Source organism: Salvelinus alpinus, chromosome 4 (assembly GCF_045679555.1).
Source record: "Salvelinus alpinus chromosome 4, SLU_Salpinus.1, whole genome shotgun sequence".
NCBI lineage: Eukaryota > Metazoa > Chordata > Actinopteri > Salmoniformes > Salmonidae > Salvelinus > Salvelinus alpinus.
Genome location: NC_092089.1, coordinates 19,030,283 through 19,050,732, shown reverse-complemented (window position 1 = coordinate 19,050,732; position 20,450 = coordinate 19,030,283). Strand labels below are relative to the sequence as shown.

The 20,450-nt window shown below is 43.2% G+C and overlaps 2 protein-coding genes across 3 annotated transcripts in view; one reads left to right on the top strand and one right to left on the bottom strand.

Moving 5' to 3' along the window:
* Nucleotides 1-1,566: 1,566 nt before the first annotated feature.
* Nucleotides 1,567-20,450, bottom strand: part of tg (thyroglobulin) — a 92,535-nt gene continuing 73,651 nt past the window's right edge. Inside the window, exons 44-50 of the mRNA XM_071395192.1 lie at nucleotides 13,465-13,632; nucleotides 12,103-12,270; nucleotides 11,591-11,778; nucleotides 4,917-5,024; nucleotides 4,219-4,359; nucleotides 3,751-3,947; nucleotides 1,567-1,875 (exon numbers count right to left, since the gene is read on the bottom strand). Coding sequence (XP_071251293.1) covers nucleotides 1,739-1,875; nucleotides 3,751-3,947; nucleotides 4,219-4,359; nucleotides 4,917-5,024; nucleotides 11,591-11,778; nucleotides 12,103-12,270; nucleotides 13,465-13,632 — 1,107 coding nt within the window. The 3' untranslated portion in view covers nucleotides 1,567-1,738. The remainder of the gene's footprint in view (nucleotides 1,876-3,750; nucleotides 3,948-4,218; nucleotides 4,360-4,916; nucleotides 5,025-11,590; nucleotides 11,779-12,102; nucleotides 12,271-13,464; nucleotides 13,633-20,450) is intronic.
* Nucleotides 15,350-19,643, top strand: LOC139572970 (src-like-adapter). 2 transcript variants are annotated; one of them, XM_071395884.1, is made up of 5 exons: nucleotides 15,350-15,807; nucleotides 17,479-17,662; nucleotides 17,999-18,085; nucleotides 19,056-19,139; nucleotides 19,489-19,639. In XM_071395884.1, the coding sequence occupies exons 1-5, from the start codon at nucleotides 15,726-15,728 to the stop codon at nucleotides 19,622-19,624; spliced, it is 573 nt and encodes a 190-aa protein (XP_071251985.1). In that variant the 5' UTR covers nucleotides 15,350-15,725; the 3' UTR covers nucleotides 19,625-19,639. The 2 variants fall into 2 exon arrangements, with proteins under 2 accessions (XP_071251985.1, XP_071251984.1); XM_071395883.1 differs by having other exon boundaries at nucleotides 15,351-15,807; nucleotides 19,042-19,139; nucleotides 19,489-19,643.

Sequence of the window (20,450 nt, the reverse complement as noted above, 5' to 3'; positions counted from 1 at the left end):
GTAGGCCTAGCATTAATCTGTCTAGAGGACAATGATAGGTGTGGTAGGCCTAGCATTAATCTGTCTAGAGGACATGGAGAGGTGTGGTAGGACTAGCATTAATCTGTCTAGAGGACAAGGAGAGGTGTGGTAGGACTAGCATTAATCTGTCTAGAGGACATGGAGAGGTGTGGTAGGACTAGCATTAATCTGTCTAGAGGACATGGAGAGGTGTGGTAGGACTAGCATTAATCTGTCTAGAGGACAAGGAGATAGCATTAATCTGTCTAGAGGACAAGGATAGGTGTGATAGGACTAGCATTAATCTGTCTAGAGGACAAGGATAGGTGTGGTAGGACTAGCATTAATCTGTCTAGAGGACATGGAGAGCTGTGGTGTGATAGGCCTAGCATTAATCTGTCTAGAGGACATGGAGAGCTGTGGTGTGATAGGACTAGCATTAATCTGTCTAGAGGACAAGGATAGGTGTGGTGTGATAGGCCTAGCATTAATCTGTCTAGAGGACATGGAGAGCTGTGGTGTGATAGGCCTAGCATTAATCTGTCTAGAGGACAAGGATAGGTGTGGTGTGATAGGCCTAGCATTAATCTGTCTAGAGGACATGGAGAGCTGTGGTGTGATAGGACTAGCATTAATCTGTCTAGAGGACATGGAGAGCTGTGGTGTGATAGGACTAGCATTAATCTGTCTAGAGGACATGGAGAGCTGTGGTGTGATAGGCCTAGCATTAAACTGTCTCGATCACATAACTCCTTTTTATTTCTCTGTTCATCTATTTGGCATCCATGAGGTGGAATGTGTACAACATACACAGAACAGTGTAGTGTGTGTGAGCGCCAGGAACAAAGCTTAGCTAAGGTCATGTATGGTTAGGGCCAGCTCAGTCAGTCTCTACAGTAGTAAACCCTGTAAGGTTAGGGCCAGCTCAGTCAGTCTCTACAGTAGTAAACCCTGTAAAGTTAGGGCCAGCTCAGTCAGTCTCTACAGTAGTAAACCCTGTAAGGTTAGGGCCAGCTCAGTCAGTCTCTACAGTAGTAAACCCTGTATGGTTACAGCCAGCTCAGTCAGTCTCTACAGTAGTAAACCCTGTAAGGTTAGGGCCAGCTCAGTCAGTCTCTACAGTAGTAAACCCTGTAAGGTTAGGGCCAGCTCAGTCAGTCTCTACAGTAGTAAACCCTGTAAGGTTAGGGCCAGCTCAGTCAGTCTCTACAGTAGTAAGCCCTGTAAGGTTAGGGCCAGCTCAGTCAGTCTCTACAGTAGTAAACCCTGTAAGGTTAGGGCCAGCTCAGTCAGTCTCTACAGTAGTAAACCCTGTAAGATTAGGGCCAGCTCAGTCAGTCTCTACAGTAGTAAACCCTGTAAGGTTAGGGCCAGCTCAGTCAGTCTCTACAGTAGTAAACCCTGTAAGGTTAGGGCCAGCTCAGTCAGTCTCTACAGTAGTAATCCCTGTAAGGCACACACACCCAAATGAGCTAGTTGACTTTAATGTTCAGGCTATCGCGAGAGATTACCTGATTACTACTCTAGACGGGAAGGGAGTATAAACAACACCACAGACTTCAGGAGTATTTTGTAATGCAATTGTTTTATTTAATTTGTATGGAAACTAACAGGCAGTTAAATGACATGACTTAATTTACCGACTACTTTGGCAGTTGAAACAACATGTCATTTCTCACTATGTGTGAGTGATAAACCCTAAATACAAATTAGACGGTACGTAGTGTGGATGTTCTTTCTAATTATAAGCATCCTTCTCTGACTTGGGTTTGCTCTGGGTGACAGCTGTCAAGAAATCAACAAATAACTTGGCTTCTGGTGTTGGAGCCCCCAAACCAGCAGATTCCCCTTCCAACACAGCAGATGAAAGTTTGCCTGAAAAACAGAGAAACATATTTCTTGTGACACCAAGTCATCCTGTGAAGTAAGAGTAGCTTCTCTAAAGTGGTGATATATGGATGTTTTTCCTAAAGATGAAAAGCTCTGCAGACGGAGACTGGACGTTTGGCACCATCTAAGTACATACAGTAGCAAACCTCTAATTACTGGCTACATACAGTGCAAAATATGTTACGTTACAGCCTTATTCTAAAATGGATTACATTGTTTATTTTCTCATCAATCTACACACAAAAACCCATAAAGACAAAGCAAAAACAGGTTTTTATAAATATTACATAAGGACTCAGTACTTTGTTGAAGGACCTTTAGCAGCGATTAACAGCCTCGAGTCTTCTTGGGTACGACGCTACAAGCTTGGCACACCTGTATTTGGGGAGTTTCTCCCATTCTTTTCTGCAGATCCTCTCAAGCTCTGTCAGGTTGGATGGGGAGCGTCGCTATTTTCAGGTCTCTCCATAGATGTTCGATCGGGTTCAAGTCCGGGCTCTGGCTGGGCCACTCAAGGACATTCATAGACTTGTCCCGAAGCCACTCCTGCGTTGTCTTAGCTGTGTGCTTAGGGTCTTGTCCTGTTGGAAGGTGAACCTTCGCCCCAGTCTGAGGTCCTGAGCGCTCTGGAACAGGTTTTCATCAAGGATCTCTCTGTACTTTGCTCCGTTCATCTTTTCCTCGATCCTGACTAGTCTCCCAGTCCCTGCCGCTGAAAACCATCCCCACAGCATTATGCTGCCAGCACCATGCTTCACTATAGGGATTGTGCCAGGTTTCCTCCAGACGTGACGCTTGGCATTCAGGCCAAAGAGTTCAATCTTGGTTTCATCAGACCAGAGAATCTTGTTTCTCATGGTTTGAGAGTCCTTTAGGTGCCTTTTGGCAAACTCCAAGCTGGCTGTCATGTGCCTTTTACTGAGGAGTGGCTTCCGTCTGGCCACTCGACCATAAAGGCCTGATTGATGGAGTGCTGCAGAGATGGTTGTCTTTCTGGAAGGTTCTCCCATCTCCACAGAGGAACTCTGGCGCTCTCTCAGAGTGACCATCGGGTTCATGGTCACTTCCCTGACCAAGGCCCTTCTGCCCGGATTGCTCAGTTTGGCCGGGTGGCCAGCTCTAGGAAGAGACTTGGAGGTTCCAAACTTCTTCCATTTAAGAATGAGGCCACTGAATGGAGGCCACTGAGTTCTTGGGGACCTTCAATGCTGCAGAAATGTTTTGGTACCATTCCCCAGATCTGTGCCTCGACACAATCCTGTCTCGGAGCTCTACGGACAATTCCTTCGACCTCATGGCTTGGTTTTTGCTCTGTTCGACCTTACATAGACAGGTGTGTGCCTTTCCAAATCATGTCCAATCAATTGAATTTACCACAGGTGGATGCCAATCAAGTTGTAGAAACATCAAGGATGATCAATGAAAACAGGATGCACCTGAGCTCAATTTTGAGTCTCATAGCAAAGGGTCTGAATACTTAGTAAATACATATTTTTTTTTAAATAATGTTTTATACAATTGCAAAACTAAAAAAAAAAAAAAACGTTTTCTTTGTCATTATTGGGTATTGTGTATAGATTTATGAGGCGGGGAAATAATTTAATACATTCTAGAATAATGCTGTAACGTAACAAAATGAGGAAAAAGGAAGGTGTCTGAATACTTTCCGAATACACTGTATGTTTCTATGTATGTCCTTCTGACACTGAAAGAACAGGAAGTGAATAATTAATACTTGTTTTCTGTGTTTTATATTTAGCCTTTGTGTTACTGTCATTGTTTTTTTTTCGGAAAAGATGTGGTTTGTTTGGCAAACTGATGTTTTACATAATCTTATTTTCAGTTTGGACTTGTACCCACCAGTGGAGGCGGTCAGAGCGGGGACATAGTCGGCCCAGAAGGAGCACTGCGCCCTGCGGAGGCCCCTGTGGTTGCTGAGGCCTGGCTCCAACTCCATATAGCTGTCCCCCTCAGGGTGAGGCTGGAAGGCATGCCAGGTGGGCAGCGCCGCCTCGCTGAAGGCCACGCGGGACACACTGTGAGCCTGGTTGGGATTTCTGTTCAGAAGGAGAAAACGTACAGTAAGAGACGTGATGTACGCACGACTGTAAGTCACTTCGGAAGAAAGGGTCTGCTAAATGACAGATATTATATATTCTGACACCACATGGATAAGGCAGTATTCTCCAGTCATGCAGATTGGTTTAGATGTAACAAACAATACAAAATAAACCAATTGATTTAGATGGAAAAGGCAATACTATAAAGTATGGTTGGCGTTTATTTAAAGTAATTTCTGTTTCATTTTTTTTTAAATACAATTTTTACCCGGACTTGATGAAGTTGGCCATGTAGGTCATCATCTGTAGGGAGAGGCGTCTCTCTGTGTTGGTGAACAGGTCGTAGGTCAGGGGGCTGTGGGGGAGGCCAAAAGCATAGTGGACATCCAGGGGTACTGACAGGTCAGCACTGAAATGAAAACAAATCACACACAAATAAACACTACATTATCATGCCACTTCCCTAGCAACACAGCAAAACAAATACATAATACATCATCATGCCACTTCCCTAGCAACACGGCAAAACAAAACAAATAATAGATTATCATGCCACTTCCCTAGCAACACAGCAAAACAAATAAATAATACATCATCATGCCACTTCCCTAGCAACACAGCAAAACAAATAAATAACACATCATCATGCCACTTCCCTAGCAACACGGCAAAACAAAACAAATAATAGATTATCATGCCACTTCCCTAGCAACACAGCGAAACAAAACAAAGAAATAATAGATTATCATGCCACTTCCCTAGCAACACAGCAAAACAAAACAAAGCAAATAATAGATTATCATGCCACTTCCATAGCAACACAGCAAAACAAATGTAATAGTATTGCTGGACACAACAAGGTAGTCTGAGTTAACGCAAGTACTACATGACTAGTAGTCAATGGTCTGGAGCCCTGACCTGACCTGGCTTCCTGGCTGCCTAGTCCTCCTCACACCCAGTGATTACCTGGTCTGGGCGGTGTCCTCAGGCAGGTGGTACATGAACACATTGGATCTGGTGTTAGCTGCCCAGAAGTTGGCCATCTTTATGGTGGGGCACACAATGAAGAGATCTCTGCACAGAGAGACAGAGATAGAGAGACAGAGAGAGAGATTGTTGAGAAATTTAACACACTTCACATCATTGTTTCCCTTTTCTTTGGGGACAAAGACAGAGAAAGGATAAAGCAAGGTGTACCTATTCTGTACATGACAGGACAGCAGCTCACTGACAATCACAAACACAGTGTTGTCTAACAAACTAAACATTTGCATGTGTGACTGAGGGCCGTGAGTGTGTATGTTTGTGTCTTGAGAAAAGATGGTCTGTCTGGCTGCCACAGTGCCATGCTAGTTAAATAAGACTAGGTTCCAAATGGCACCCTATTCCCTATATAGTGCACTACTTTTGACCAGTGCCTATAGGTGTAGTGCACTATGCAGGGAATAGGGTGCCATTTGGGACATATCCAGTGTGTTACAGCAGGGCAGGTATTTACTGAGTGAGGACCATTCCTGCTGCAGCCAAAATACACTGATGGATCTGGATAAACAAGCAGTGGACATATCTGCCTTCAAATTACAGGTGTTTTGAACTCTGGAGAATGTCTAGTAGAACTCCTAGCATAGTGATAGTTTCAGGTCAGGAGTCTTTTACTAAAATACATGTAGACATGGTGTTATTGTGAATGTGAGATGTGCTGTTGTTTGTCTTCAAGGCATCGGTCGGTTGCTATCCTGAGCTAACCTCAGGTCCATGGGTGTGTTGTGTGGGTCAGCCTCAGCCCTGCTCCCTGCTATATTTGACACTAGTTATTATGTGGGTGAAGTCCAGTGCCGTAGACGCTGAAGAGCAGAGGCAGCAGCAACCATACATATCACTACCGAAGCCTGGATCAAGGGCATTACAAGAATATCTCTGTCAATTCCGCAGATATACTGTATGCAGAATATCTCTGTCAATACCGCAGATATACTGTATGCAGAATATCTCTGTCAATACCGCAGATATACTGTATGCAGAATATCTCTGTCAATACTGCAGATATACTGTATGCAGAATATCTCTGTCAATACTGCAGATATACTGTATGCAGAATATCTCTGTCAATACTGCAGATATACTGTATGCAGAATATCTCTGTCAATACTGCAGAACTACAGAGACATGTACAGAATTCATTGCATATAAGATTACAGAAAAAAATGATTGATCTTGAGTGAATCTGGGACCGTATTCATGAGCTGATCTACACTGAACAGAAATATAAAGGCAACATTTAAAGTGTTGGTCCCATGTTTCATGAGTTGAAATTCAAAATCCTAGTAAATTTTCCAAACGCACAAAAAGCGTATTTCTCTCAAATTTTGCGCATAAATTGTTCACATCCCTGTTAGTGAGCATTTCTCCGTTGCCAAGATAATCCATCCACCTGTGACAGGTGTGGCATATCAAGAAGCTGATTAAACAGCATGATCATTGCACAGGTGCACCTTGTGCCGTGGACAATAAAAGGCCACTTTAAAATGTGCAGTTTTGACACACAACACAATGTCGCAGAAGTCTCAAGTTGTCAGGGTGAGTACAATTGGCATGCAGACTGCAGGAATGTCCACCAGAGCTGTTGCCAGAGAACTGAATGTTCATTTCTCTACCATAAGCCGCCTCCAACGTAGTTTTAGAGAATTTGGCAGTACGTCCAACCGGCCTCACAACTGCAGACCACGTGTAACCATACCAGCCCAGTACCTCCACATCCAGCTTCTTCATCTGCAGGATCGTGTGAGAGGGGGTGGGGGGTGCTGAGGAGTATTTCTGTCTGTAATGAAGCCCTTTTGTGGGGAAAAACTCATTCTGATTGGCTTGGCCTGGCTGCCAAGTGGGTGGGCCTATGCCCTCCAAGGCCCACCCATTGCTGCACCCCTGCCCAGTCATGTGAAATCCATAGATTAAGGCCTAATGAATTTATTTCAATTGACTGATTTCCTTATAGGAACTGTAACTCAGTAAAATCTTTGAAATTGTTGCATGTTGCACTAATATTTTTGTTCAGTATAGAATCAGATTCCATCAATCCATTCATTTTATAATCCAAAAAGGCAAAACTGATCCTAGATCAGGACTCCTTCTCTAAGACGCTTTATGAATATGGGCCCTGACATATACTGTTTCCTTATGGCACATTCCTGGTGAAAAGCTTGGTCTGCACCACATGTCAGGGCCAAGTTAAATGGCCGAGCCACGGCACTAGTAGTTCTATTTCTGAATTGTTACATTCCTTTCTTTTCTAAACACGCTGCTTCTAACACCATCAGTTAAACAGTTCACGCAGTCCTTCTAAATCCTCAGGTTATTTCAGTCTTCACTCGGCTGGCTGTTTCCTTCCTCAAGACCACAAATGAAACACACTCTGTTCCAGTTTTTCATAGTTGCGTCCCAAATGGCACCCTATTCCCTTTATAGTGCACTACCTTTGAACAGGGCCCACAGGGCTCTGGTCTTAAGTAGTCCACTATATAGGGAATAGGGTGTCATTTGGAATGTACACTCTGTTCCAGTTTGTCAATCACAGTAAAGCAACATATAACAGTGTAAAGAGGTCAATAGTCTAGCTATGAGTTTCCACTCACTCTGCACTGCTTAGAACTCCCTGCTTAGAACTCCCTGCTTAGAACTCCCTGCTTAGAACTCACTGCGTAGAACTCCCTGCGTAGAACTCACTGCGTAGAACTCCCTGCGTAGAACTCCCTGCGTAGAACTCCCTGCGTAGAACTCACTGCGTAGAACTCACTGCGTAGAACTCACTGCGTAGAACTCCCTGCGTAGAACTCCCTGCGTAGAACTCCCTGCGTAGAACTCCCTGCGTAGAACTCCCTGCGTAGAACTCCCTGCATAAAACTCCCTGCATAAAACTCCCTGCATAAAACTCCCTGCATAAAACTCCCTGCATAAAACTCCCTGCATAAAACTCCCTACATAAAACTCCCTGCATAGAACTCCCTGCATAGAACTCACTGCATAGAACTCACTGTATAGAACTCACTGCATAGAACTCACTGCATAGAACTCACTGCATAGAACTCACTGCATAGAACTCACTGCATAGAACTCACTGCATAGAACTCACTGTATAGAACTCACTGTATGGCCTTCAGAAAGTATTCATACCCCTTGACGTATTCCACATGTTGTTGTATTAGAGCCAGAATTAAAAATGGATTAAGTAAAACATACTCTAACTTATCTGCACACAATATCCCATAATGACAAAGTAAAAACATGTTTTTAGAATTTGTTACTAACTTATCAACAACAAAATAAATAATAATATCTCATTTACATATGTATTCATACCCCTTTCCTATGACATTCCAAATTGAGCTCAAGGTGCATCCAATATCCTTTGATCATCTTTGAGATGTCACTACAACTTGATTGGAGTCCACCTGTGGCCAATTGAATTGTTTGGACATGATTTAGAAAGTAACACACCTGACTATATAAGGTCCCACAGTTGACAGTGGATGTCAGAGCAGAAACTATACCATGAAGTCCAAGGAACTGTCCGTAGATCTCTGATCTCAATTGTGATGAGGCATATATCTGGGGAAGGGTATAAAACAATTTCAAGACTGTTGAAAGTTTCCAAGAGCACAATGGTCTTCATCATCGGGAAGTTGAAAAAATATGGAACAACCCAGAGTCTGTCTAGAGCTGCCCGTCCGACCGAACTGAGCAACCAGGCAAGAAGGACCTTGGTCAGGGAGGAGACCAAGAACCCAATGACCACTATGGCAGAACGGCAGAGTTCCTTGGCTGAGATGGGAGAACCTACCAGAAGGACAACAGTCTCTACAGCACTTCACCAATCTGGGCTTTATGGAAGAGTGGTCAGACGGAAGCCACTCCTGAGAAAATGGCACATGACAGCACGCCTGGAGTTTGCAAAAAGGCACATGAAAGACTGAGCAAAAGGCAAAATATTCTGTGCTCTGATGAGACAAAAATGTAACTCTATGGCCTGAATGCAAAGCGCTATGTTTGGAGAAAACCAGGCACAGCTCATCACCCGTCTAACACCATCCCGACTGTGAAGCATGGTGGTGGCAGCATCATGCTATGGGGATGCTTTTCAGCGGCAGGGACTGGAAGACTGGTAAGGATACAGGAAAATATAGGAAGATCCTATATGAGAACCTGTTTCAGAGTGCAAACGACCTTAGGCTGGGGGTGAACATTTACATTCCAATAGGACAATGACTGCAAGCATAGAGCCAACGCAATGCTGGAATGGCTTCAGAAGAAGAATGTGAAAGTATTTGAGTGGCCCAGCCAAAGCCCAAACTTGAATCCCATTGAACATCTGTGGAAAGACTTGAAGAATGCCTCTCAACCATCTAATTTAATTAACAGATTGAGAAAATCAGCAAGGAAGAATGAGAGAAAATCTCTAAATCAAGACGTGCAAAGCCGATACAGACATACACAAGATGACTCAAAGCTTTAATCTCCGCCAAAGGTGTATCAGGTGTGAATACTTATGTAAATGAGATATTTCTGTGTTTCATTTTCAATACATTTTTCATTATGGGGTATTGTGTGTAGATGGGTGAGGAAAAATATACATTTAATCCATTTTGAATTCAGGCTGTAACACAACATGTGGAATAAGTCAAGGGATATGAATACTTTCTGAAGATACTTTAACTCACTGTATAGAACTCACTGTAGAGAACTCACTGTAGAGAACTCACTGTAGAGAACTCACTGTAGAGAACTCACTGTATAGAACTCACTGTAGAGAACTCACTGTAGAGAACTCACTGTATAGAACTCACTGTATAAAACTCACTGTATAGAACTCACTGTAGAGAACTCACTGTATAGAACTCACTGTATAGAACTCACTGTATAGAACTCACTGTATAAAACTCACTGTATAGAACTCACTGTAGAGAACTCACTGTATAGAACTCACTGTATAGAACTCACTGTATATAGAACTCACTGTAGAGAACTCACTGTATAGAACTCACTGTATAGAACTCACTGTATAGAACTCACTGTATAGAACTCACTGTATAGAACTCACTGTAGAGAACTCACTGTATAGAACTCACTGTATAAAACTCACTGTAGAGAACTCACTGTAGAGAACTCACTGTATAGAACTCACTGTATAGAACTCACTGTATAGAACTCACTGTATAGAACTCACTGTATAAAACTCACTGTATAAAACTCACTGTATAGAACTCACTGTAGAGAACTCACTGTATAGAACTCACTGTATAGAACTCACTGTATATAGAACTCACTGTAGAGAACTCACTGTAGAGAACTCACTGTATAGAACTCACTGTATAGAACTCACTGTATAGAACTCACTGTATAGAACTCACTTTGTAGAACTCACTGTATAGAACTCACTGTATAGAACTCACTGTATAGAACTCACTGTAAAGAACTCACTGTATAGAACTCACTGTGTAGAACTCACTGTATAGAACTCACTGTGTAGAACTCACTGTATAGAACTCACTGTATAGAACTCACTGTATAGAACTCACTGTATAGAACTCACTGTATAGAACTCACTGTATAGAACTCATTGTATAGAACTCAGTGCTCTTGAACGCGAAGAGACAAATTCCCGTAAAAGGCCAAATAAATGAAGTGAACTGAACTAATATCTGAATACACAGAACTGAACACAGAATGGTATCTTGTGACATGATTATTACAGTGCTTGCTTCTCCATACAGGAACTGTATAATCAAATGGCTACCCAGACTATTGCCATTGTCCCCCCCTCTCCCACTCATTAAACCGCTGCTACTCTCTGTTGTCATCTATGCATAGTCACTTTATTAACTCTACCTACATGTAGCCAGCAGCATACCACCCTGCATACCACTGTTGGCTTGCTTCTGAAGCTAAGCAGGGTCGGTCCTGGTCAGTCCCTGGATGGGAGACCAGATGCTGCTGGAAGTGGTGTTGGAGGGCCAGTAGGAGGCACTCTTTCCTCTGGTCTAAAAAAATATCCCAATGCCCCAGGGCAGTGATTGGGGACACTGCCCTGTGTAGGGTGCCGTCTTTCGGATGGGACGTTAAACGGGTGTCCTGACTCTCTGAGGTCATTAAAGATCCCATGGCACTTATCGTAAGAGTAGGGGTGTTAACCCCGGTGTCCTGGCTAAATTCCCAATCTGGCCCTCAAACCATCATGGTCACCTAATAATCCCCAGTTTATAATTGGCTCATTCATCCCCCTCCTCTCCCCTGTAACTATTCCCCAGGTCGTTGCTGCAAATGAGAACGTGTTCTCAGTCAACTTACCTGGTAAAATAAATTTAAAAAAATGTACATACCCCCCTGTATATATACTCACTATTGTTATTTTACTGCTGCTCCTTAATTACTTGTTACTTTTATTTCTTATCCATATTTTTTTTAACTGCTTTGTTGGTTAGGGGCTCGTAAGTAAGCATTTCACTGTGAGGTTTACACCTGTTGTATTTGGCGCATGTGACTAATACAATTTGATTTGATATTTATACACTGAATTCAATGAATAAGAGGAAGGTATTCTGGAACTACATGAATACCGTGTACAGTAGTGTGCTTAGCACATTTCTCACCTGGTTGCACTGTTAAGAGCCTGAGAGAAGAGATTGTAGCCAGCTGGAGAGGGAGAGTGCTGCAGGGAGTAGAACCAGGTAGCTGCAACCTTCACAAAAGCATTGGCATCGTCTCCACCCAGAGAGTTGGACAGGGCTTCGTAGAACGCTGTTTTACTGTCAGCTCGCCCCTGGAGCTCCTCAAAGTTCTGGCGTCAGACATTAGGGGGGAAAAGTAGAAGTTGGTGATATGAAATGTGGCTGAGTATAGTAATACTACTCAATACTAATATGATGTGAATGAGGACAAACCGCCAACATACTAGTCACTAGCTGAGTTGAACTAGGAGTCTACGCATTAGAATATGTCCTACACTATGAAAAACAAAGAGCCATATTCCCCAGTTCCATCCTGAAGCATGGGGAAAGCTCAATAAGCAGGTACACCAAATAGATGGACGATACTAGAGGTGAATGTTCTCACCATAGAAACACAAAGAACGTCTTTGAATTATAGGATCTCCGGTTCTCACCTTGATCCTCTTGGCCCTGCTGATGAGCCCATCCTCTGCGGAGGAGCCCAGCAGGAGGTCAGCTCTGTGGAAGCCTGCCTTCATCAGGGCCATGGAGGGTTTCCCCTGGACAGAGACCCCATCCACCACTGGACCCCAAGCCTGCAGGGGCCCACTGACTGACAGCAACTGAAACAGATAACATAAAATAAGACAGGGGGGAAAAAACGATGTGTGCGTCCCAAATAGGCCCTATGGGCCTTGGACAAAAGAAGTGCACTAAACAGGGAATTGGGTGCCATTTGGGATACATACAGCCTATGATACATCTGGGACTATAAGGCTTCCTTCCTTAGTCTGGGTCTATAAGGCCAACAGTACCTTAGTCTGGGTCTATAAGGCCAACAGTACCTTAATCTGGGTCTATAAGGCCAACAGTACCTTAGTCTGGGTCTATAAGGCCAACAGTAGCTTAGTCTGGGTCTATAAGGCCAACAGTAACTTAGTCTGGGTCTATAAGGCCAACGGTACCTTAGTCTGGGTCTATAAGGCCAACAGTACCTTAGTCTGGGTCTATAAGGCCAACAGTACCTTAATCTGGGTCTATAAGGCCAACAGTAGCTTAGTCTGAGTCTATAATGCCAACAGTACCTTAGTCTGAGTCTATGAGGCCAACAGTAGCTTAGTCTGGGTCTATAAGGCCAACAGTAACTTAGTCTGGGTCTATAAGGCCAACAGTACCTTAGTCTGGATCTATAAAGCCAACAGTACCTTAATCTGGGTATATAAGGCCAACAGTAGCTTAGTCTGGGTCTATAAAGCCAACAGTACCTTAGTCTGGGTCTATAAAGCCAACAGTACCTTAATCTGGGTCTATAAGGCCAACAGTACCTTAATCTGGGTCTATAAAGCCAACAGTACCTTAGTCTGGGTCTATAAAGCCAACAGTACCTTAGTCTGGGTCTATAAGGCCAACAGTAGCTTAGTCTGGGTCTATAAGGCCAACAGTACCTTAGTCTGGGTCTATAAGGCCAACAGTACCTTAGGCTGGGTCTATAAGGCCAACAGTACCTTAGTCTGGGTCCATAAGGCCAACAGTACCTTAGTCTGGGTCTATAAGGCCAACAGTACCTTAGTCTGGGTCTATAAGGCCAACAGTACCTTAATCTTCAAATCAAATCAAATTTTATTTGTCACATACACATGGTTAGCAGATGTTAATGCGAGTGTAGCGAAATGCTTGTGCTTCTAGTTCCGACAATGCAGTAATAACCAACAAGTAATCTAACCTAACAATTCCACAACTACTACCTTATACACACAAGTGTAAAGGGATAAAGAATATGTACATAAAGATATATGGGTCTATAAGGCCAACAGTACCTTAGTCTGGGCAGTGTTGAGGTCTTGTGCTGTAGCTGCTCTCAGGCAGGAGCCCAGCTGTTCTGGGTTAGCGGAGGGGGGACAGCCGAGCTCCCGGGCCAGAGCCGCTGCCTGCCCCTGGGCTTTGGATACACTCAGCACTGAGGCAGGGGAGAACACAGAGCCACCCTGGGGAGAGAGAGAGAGGAGGGACAGAGTCAGAGAACCACTCAGCACCGAGGCAGGTGAGAACACAGAGCCACCGTGGGGAGAGAGAGAGAGAGGAGGGACAGAGTGAGAGAACCACTCAGCACTGAGGCAGGGGAGAACACAGAGACACCCTGGGGAGAGAGAGAGAGAGAGGAGGGACAGAGTCAGAGAACCACTCAGCACCGAGGCAGGTGAGAACACAGAGACACCCTGGGGAGAGAGAGAGAGGAGGGACAGAGTCAGAGAACCACTCAGCACTGAGGCAGGGGAGAACACAGAGACACCCTGGGGAGAGAGAGAGAGAGAGGAGGGACAGAGTCAGAGAACCACTCAGCACTGAGGCAGGGGAGAACACAGAGACACCCTGGGGAGAGAGAGAGAGGAGGGACAGAGTCAGAGAACCACTCAGCACTGAGGCAGGGGAGAACACAGAGACACCCTGGGGAGAGAGAGAGGCACGTTTAGCACTTTGACTCCAGTCTCTGCCCAGAGGGGAGGGACTGTGTCTGTCTGTCTGTATTTGATGATTAAGATCTTCTAACCCACAGAGAGAGAGAAAGAGAGAGAGAGAGAGAAAGAGAAAGAGAGAAAGAGAGAGAGAGAGAACCATTAATACTGTCTCTCTACTAGTCAACACAAATAAACATAGACTGATAGCAAGTTTAAGCAGAAACAAATGATTATTATTTATAGCTAAGCATTATTAGTTCCAAAATGGAATGACTTCTAATGTTAGAAATGCTACATACCAATTGGTTGCACACATCTTTCAAGTGTTTATCTGGTCATCTATTGGCTACAGCACTGTGGTGATTAGTCTATCATCTATAGGCTACAGCATTGTGGTGATTAGTCTGCCATCTATTGGCTACAGCACTGTGGTGATTAGTCTCATCTATTGGCTACTGCACTGTGGTGATTAGTCTGCCATCTATTGGCTACTGCACTGTGGTGATTAGTCTGCCATCTATTGGCTACTGCACTGTGGTGATTAGTCTGCCATCTATTGGTTACAGCACTGTGGTGATTAGTCTGCCATCTATTGGCTACAGCACTGTGGTGATTAGTCTGTCATCTATTGGCTACAGCACTGTGGTGATTAGTCTGCCATCTATTGGCTACAGCACTGTGGTGATTCGTCTGCCATCTATTGGCTACAGCACTGTGGTGATTAGTCTGTCATCTATTGGCTACTGCACTGTGGTGATTAGTCTGTCATCTATTGGCTACAGCACTGTGGTGATTAGTCTGCCATCTATTGGCTACAGCACTGTGGTGATTAGTCTGCCATCTATTGGCTACAGCACGGTGGTGATTAGTCTGCCATCTATTGGCTACAGCACTGTGGTGATTAGTCTGCCATCTATTGGCTACAGCACTGTGGTGATTAGTCTGCCATCTATTGGCTACAACACTGTGGTGATTAGTCTGCCATCTATTGGCTACAGCACTGTGGTGATTAGTCTGTCATCTATTGGCTACAGCACTGTGGTGATTAGTCTGTCATCTATTGGCTACAGCACTGTGGTGATTAGTCTGCCATCTATTGGCTACAGCACTGTGGTGATTAGTCTGCCATCTATTGGCTACAGCACTGTGGTGATTAGTCTCATCTATTGGCTACTGCATGGTGGTGATTAGTCTATTTCAGGAGTGGAAAAATGTGGTGAAAAACAAGTCACACTCAACTTCCCCATTAGTGAGGAAGTGACAAGATGAGATCAACAAAAACAGATTGGCAGGATGACTAGAATAGACTGATGAGCTGCTGCTTATCACCGTTAGACAGTACTGTATCATCATGCTAAGCTAATTCAGGCTATATTACATTCTAATTCCGGCTATATTACAGCAAATATTGGTTATATTAGGTATAACGACTGAGGCTGCTACAGGCTGGTATGGTAAGGCTATCTGAAGAAAGGGGGATAACATCCACATCCTAAACTGGAGAATAACAGTGCTGGGCTAAATAGTGAGATAAAGGAATGAGAGGCAGGCACGCATAGCACTGCCACTTCCCAGCACTTTATTCCTGCATCCAAATGATCAACAAGGCTCTCTGACCAGACATGGGGAACATCAGGACCAGCCCAGTCTCTATGCCAGCGAATGGAGATGACACCAACACCAGCTCTGACCCCTTTCTGAGAAGTAAGTCTCTCTGGTTAAGGAAGTCTGTATTTTGGTAATGATTGTTTTATTAACGAAAGGATCCTGTTAAAAGGGGCAATCTGGGATTCAAATTAGTTTTATATTCTTCAAGAATCAATGGCTATGAAATGATTAATTTAAAATGTTTGGAAACGCAGATTGTCTCTGATGGGCAATGGTTAATTTGATGTCATTTTTAAGTACGGGTGGAGTGACTTGGTTTCATAAGCTGTACTGGCCCTGTACTGCTCTGTGCATGAGTAAACATTTGCATAATTTCACCCAAAATAAATAAGGTTCCTCTCATGCAAACTGCAGCCAAACAACTGCAAGCTTATAAATGTAGAATTAGGTCAAATGATCACTTCGCAATATTTGCAACATTTTGTTACCATGGAGCATATATACAGCGTACTGTATGACTTTCTGTTGTAGAATGTTTACTATTCCGTTAGTCAGCACCTCAACTGACATGGGTGTGTCACCTCTTGCTTTTTACTGGACCTTTATGCAATATAAAACATATTTATTCATTAAATTAAATACCAAACAGCATCCTACTTCCCTACCCCCTGACCTTCAACAACATGTACTCATATCTAAAAAAACAAATAACAAAAAAAGTATTATTTTATGTTTTTGTAACAGCATCAGTGTGTGGGCATTCAGTATCTTGAAATGACCGTGCGAGAGCTGTTGACTAAACGGAAAAATAATATAATCTTCATCTGATATGGATGACCTGATAACACTTCTGCTTTCGCCTGTGATTGGCAGATACTGTACAGATGTACTCTCTTAATTTGATCGCCCTGTTGTCAGAGAATTTTCCTTTGCGGAAGGAAATGCAAATTGTTGTCTATTCGAGGTTTAAAAAGGCTTCTAACATTTGTAATTTCCACTTTAACATGTCAGACTTCATTGTTCCTAACTAAAAATGTATCAACCCCTACAGAAATGTCCATTAATTATAATCCACATAATAATTTACATTTCCTGCTGCTGCAGGATTATTTTCCTGCTGTGAGAAACGGGTCAAATTGAGATAGTACACCAGTACATGGCGTTTGGAAAGGTGTTTTCACCTGGTCACAGTCAGCTGATGTATTGTGCACTGAAGTCCACAAGCGAAGGGAAAAGGTGAGAGGAGGAGAGAGCGTAGGATGCAATGAGTTATACAACTTTCAAAGGAATCATGCTGTTTGTATGTGGCTGCTATGAAAGAGAACTGATTGCATGTGATCAGGGGTGTATTCATTCCGCCAATTCTGTTGAAAACATTTCTTAAACGGAAGCAAAAGGAAAGAAACGGGGATAAATGCACCTGAATTTGTCCAATAGAAACTCTTGTTTGCAACTGATTACACCCTAGATCAGCTAGATGCAGGCAAGAGTGTGCAAGGGGGTAATGAATGTGTCACTGTCTGTCACCTTGATTACTCACATTTTTCTCGACTTGTGCACCTACCATTGTAAACTTTAATTCATAGGCTAGGTTGTAGCAACCTCATGATGGGTATAGGGGAAATTAGAGTATCATGTAGTAGCCTAAACCTATCGATGTTACATTGAGCTGGGTGAATGGAATATGAATGACCGTTATCTAATATGCTGTAAAATAAATAAAACCTTGCACATAAAAAAAATAATCATAGTTTCTCTTCTCTCCAGACAACGATACCCTGAGAGTCCTTTCTGACTACCCCTCAGCAGACGTTAGTGAAAGCCTGGTAGTCTTATCTGACTACCCCTCAGCAGACGTTGGTGAAACCCTGGTAGTCTTATCTGACTACCCCTCAGCAGACGTCAGCGCGCCTCTCTTCAGGATAGGAGAGAGACTAAGACTCCTGGCAGAGTGAGTGACTGAACCCAACTGAATCTAAGAACTGTGTCCCAAATGCCACCCTAGTCCCTAGATAGTGCCCTACTTTTGACCAGAACGTAGGGCACTATCTAGGGACTAAGGGGCAATTTGGGACGCAGACCCAGTCTTCCACATTCAGTCCCTCAACACAACATCACCTCCTCTAAGAGCTGATCTGTTTGACTAGACTGACAGAGACAGGGCTCAAATCTGACCAATTCTACTTTTGACCAGAGCCCTTTTGGTCTATAACAGTGCACTAAATAAGGAATAGGGTGCTATTTGGGACTCACTCTCCTTCTTCCCTTGTTTCTTCTCTTCTGTCAGGGAGGGTTACTGGTGGAGGGCTCGTTCTGTCCAAACAGGATATGAGAACTACATCCCTAATAGCCATGTGGCCAAGGTCTATCACGGGTAGGTGAACTCACAGCAACACTAACCTACCTGACACTGTTATAGTCTACTGCCAAGGTCTATCACGGGTAGGTGAACTCTCAGCAACACTAACCTACCTGACACTATCATAGTCTACTGCCAAGGTCTATCACGGGTAGGTGAACTCACAGCAACACTAACCTACCTGACACTATCCTAGTCTACTGCCAAGGTCTATCACGGGTAGGTGAACTCACAGCAACACTAACCTACCTGACACTATCCTAGTCTACTGCCAAGGTCTATCACGGGTAGGTGAACTCACAGCAACACTAACCTACCTGACACTATCCTAGTCTACTGCCAAGGTCTATCACGGGTAGGTGAACTCACAGCAACACTAACCTACCTGACACTATCCTAGTCTACTGCCAAGGTCTATCACGGGTAGGTGAACTCACAGCAACACTAACCTACCTGACACTTCCTAGTCTACTGCCAAGGTCTATCACGGGTAGGTGAACTCACAGCAACACTAACCTACCTGACACTTCCTAGTCTACTGCCATGGCATCTGCCTCCTACATCTAATCACGTTCAAATCCAATTTTTATTTGTCACATGCCCCGAATACAACAGGTGTGTAGACCTTACAGTGAAATGCTTACTTACAAGCCCTTAACCAACAATGCAGTTTTAAGAAAAATAAGTGTTAAGTAAAAAAATAAAGATAAGTAAAAAAATATATAAATAATTAATGATATACTAATTTGACACTTTCCTAGTCCAGTGCCGGATTAAAGCTGACGATAATGGTTTAATGCTTGGTATTCTGAAAAGGTGAAGGTGATAGCATCTACGATACCATTATGATTAAAACAGCTGGTGGTAATGTTTTAATCTTTATTCATAGCTGGTTGTTTTATCTGGGTTCTAAGGCCATGAAAATGCATGCTTTATGAATATGGTTGAATTGTATTCTGTAATTCATTTAGCTGGTTGTTTGAAGGGGTGGCCCGACCCAAAGCAGAGGAACTGCTTCGTCTGCCCGGAAACAGAGCTGGCTCCTTCATGATAAGAGAAAGTCAAAAAGGTGAGTGGCCTCGAGACAGACGTCTGTACCGTAAATTAAATGGAATTTAGGTGCTCCTGTGGTGCTCCTGTTGTGCCCCTTGTGGTGCTCCGTTTGTAGAGCATGGTGCTCGCAACGCGATGGTTGTGGGTACGCAACCAACAACTACTGTAAGTCACTTAGGATAAAGGTGTCCGCTAAATGTCCTAAATAAATGGTACATATAAAAGATGGAGTCCTAAACTTCGACTACAGGACTGCCGATAGACTCTCTCACATCAACTACTGAAAATGATCAACCAAAATCGAACCAACTTTAGAAACCGATGTAATAACGTCTTGTTTTTCCTTTGCCTGTGTGGTGTTGTAGGAGTGTATACCCTGTCTGTACGGCACAGGGTTATGGTACACTATCGTATTATCCGCCTTCCCAACAACTGGTACTACATCTCTCCTGGTCTAACCTTCCAGTGTCTAGAGGACCTCGTCAACCACTACTCTGGTAAATAACAATATACGGTCACATTATCATGGACATTAAATCTATTCATCGTAAACCTTGTACCTCACTTTTTGTAGATTTTTTTTTTATTTTTTACATAAATTGAAAGTAGTCATCCCCCTTCATAATCTGTGAAAGGTTCATGATTAAAGTAGTCATCCCCCTTCATAATCTGTGAAAGGTTCATGATTAAAGTAGTCATCCCCCTTCATAATCTGTGAAAGGTTCATGATTAAAGTAGTCATCCCCCTTCATAATCTGTGAAAGGTTCATGATTAAAGTAGTCATCCCTCTTCATAATCTGCGAAAGGTTCATGATTAAAGTAGTCATCCCCCTTCATAATCTGCGAAAGGTTCATGATTAAAGTAATCATCCCCCTTCATAATCTGTGAAAGGTTCATGATTAAAGTAGTCATCCCCCTTCATAATCTGTGAAAGGTGAATGATTTGGAGGCATTATGTCTGACAATAGCCGTATCTGAAAATACATCTATTTCTTTTTTCTTTTTTTTTTGCTAAGAGTTTTTTTTCCGGGACGCCATCATATCTGATGAATATTACAATCTGACATTAAAGTCAAACACATGTAGACTCTATGTGAACCTATTTATAGGAACGATGAGCTGATAAGTATAGTATTATTTTAAGGGCTGGAACTAGTCATTATTTTTGAACTCGTGACACCACCGGTAGTTATTACTTTCTAACGTGGAAATATTGACTCTTTCAAGCCGCACCAACTCCAATGCACTGTACTGCTGCTGTACTATATTCACTGAGTGGAGTCAGCCTCACCAACTCCAATGCACTGTACTGCTGCTGTACTATA

Coding starts and splice junctions, on each gene's coding strand:
- LOC139572970 (XM_071395883.1), top strand. CDS start 15,726: ATGGGGAACATCAGGACCAGCCCAGTCTCTATGCCAGCGAATGGAGAT. Junction 15,808..17,478: donor CTCTGACCCCTTTCTGAGAA/GTAAGTCTCTCT, acceptor TCTTCTCTCCAG/ACAACGATACCCTGAGAGTC. Junction 19,140..19,488: donor GATAAGAGAAAGTCAAAAAG/GTGAGTGGCCTC, acceptor GTGGTGTTGTAG/GAGTGTATACCCTGTCTGTA.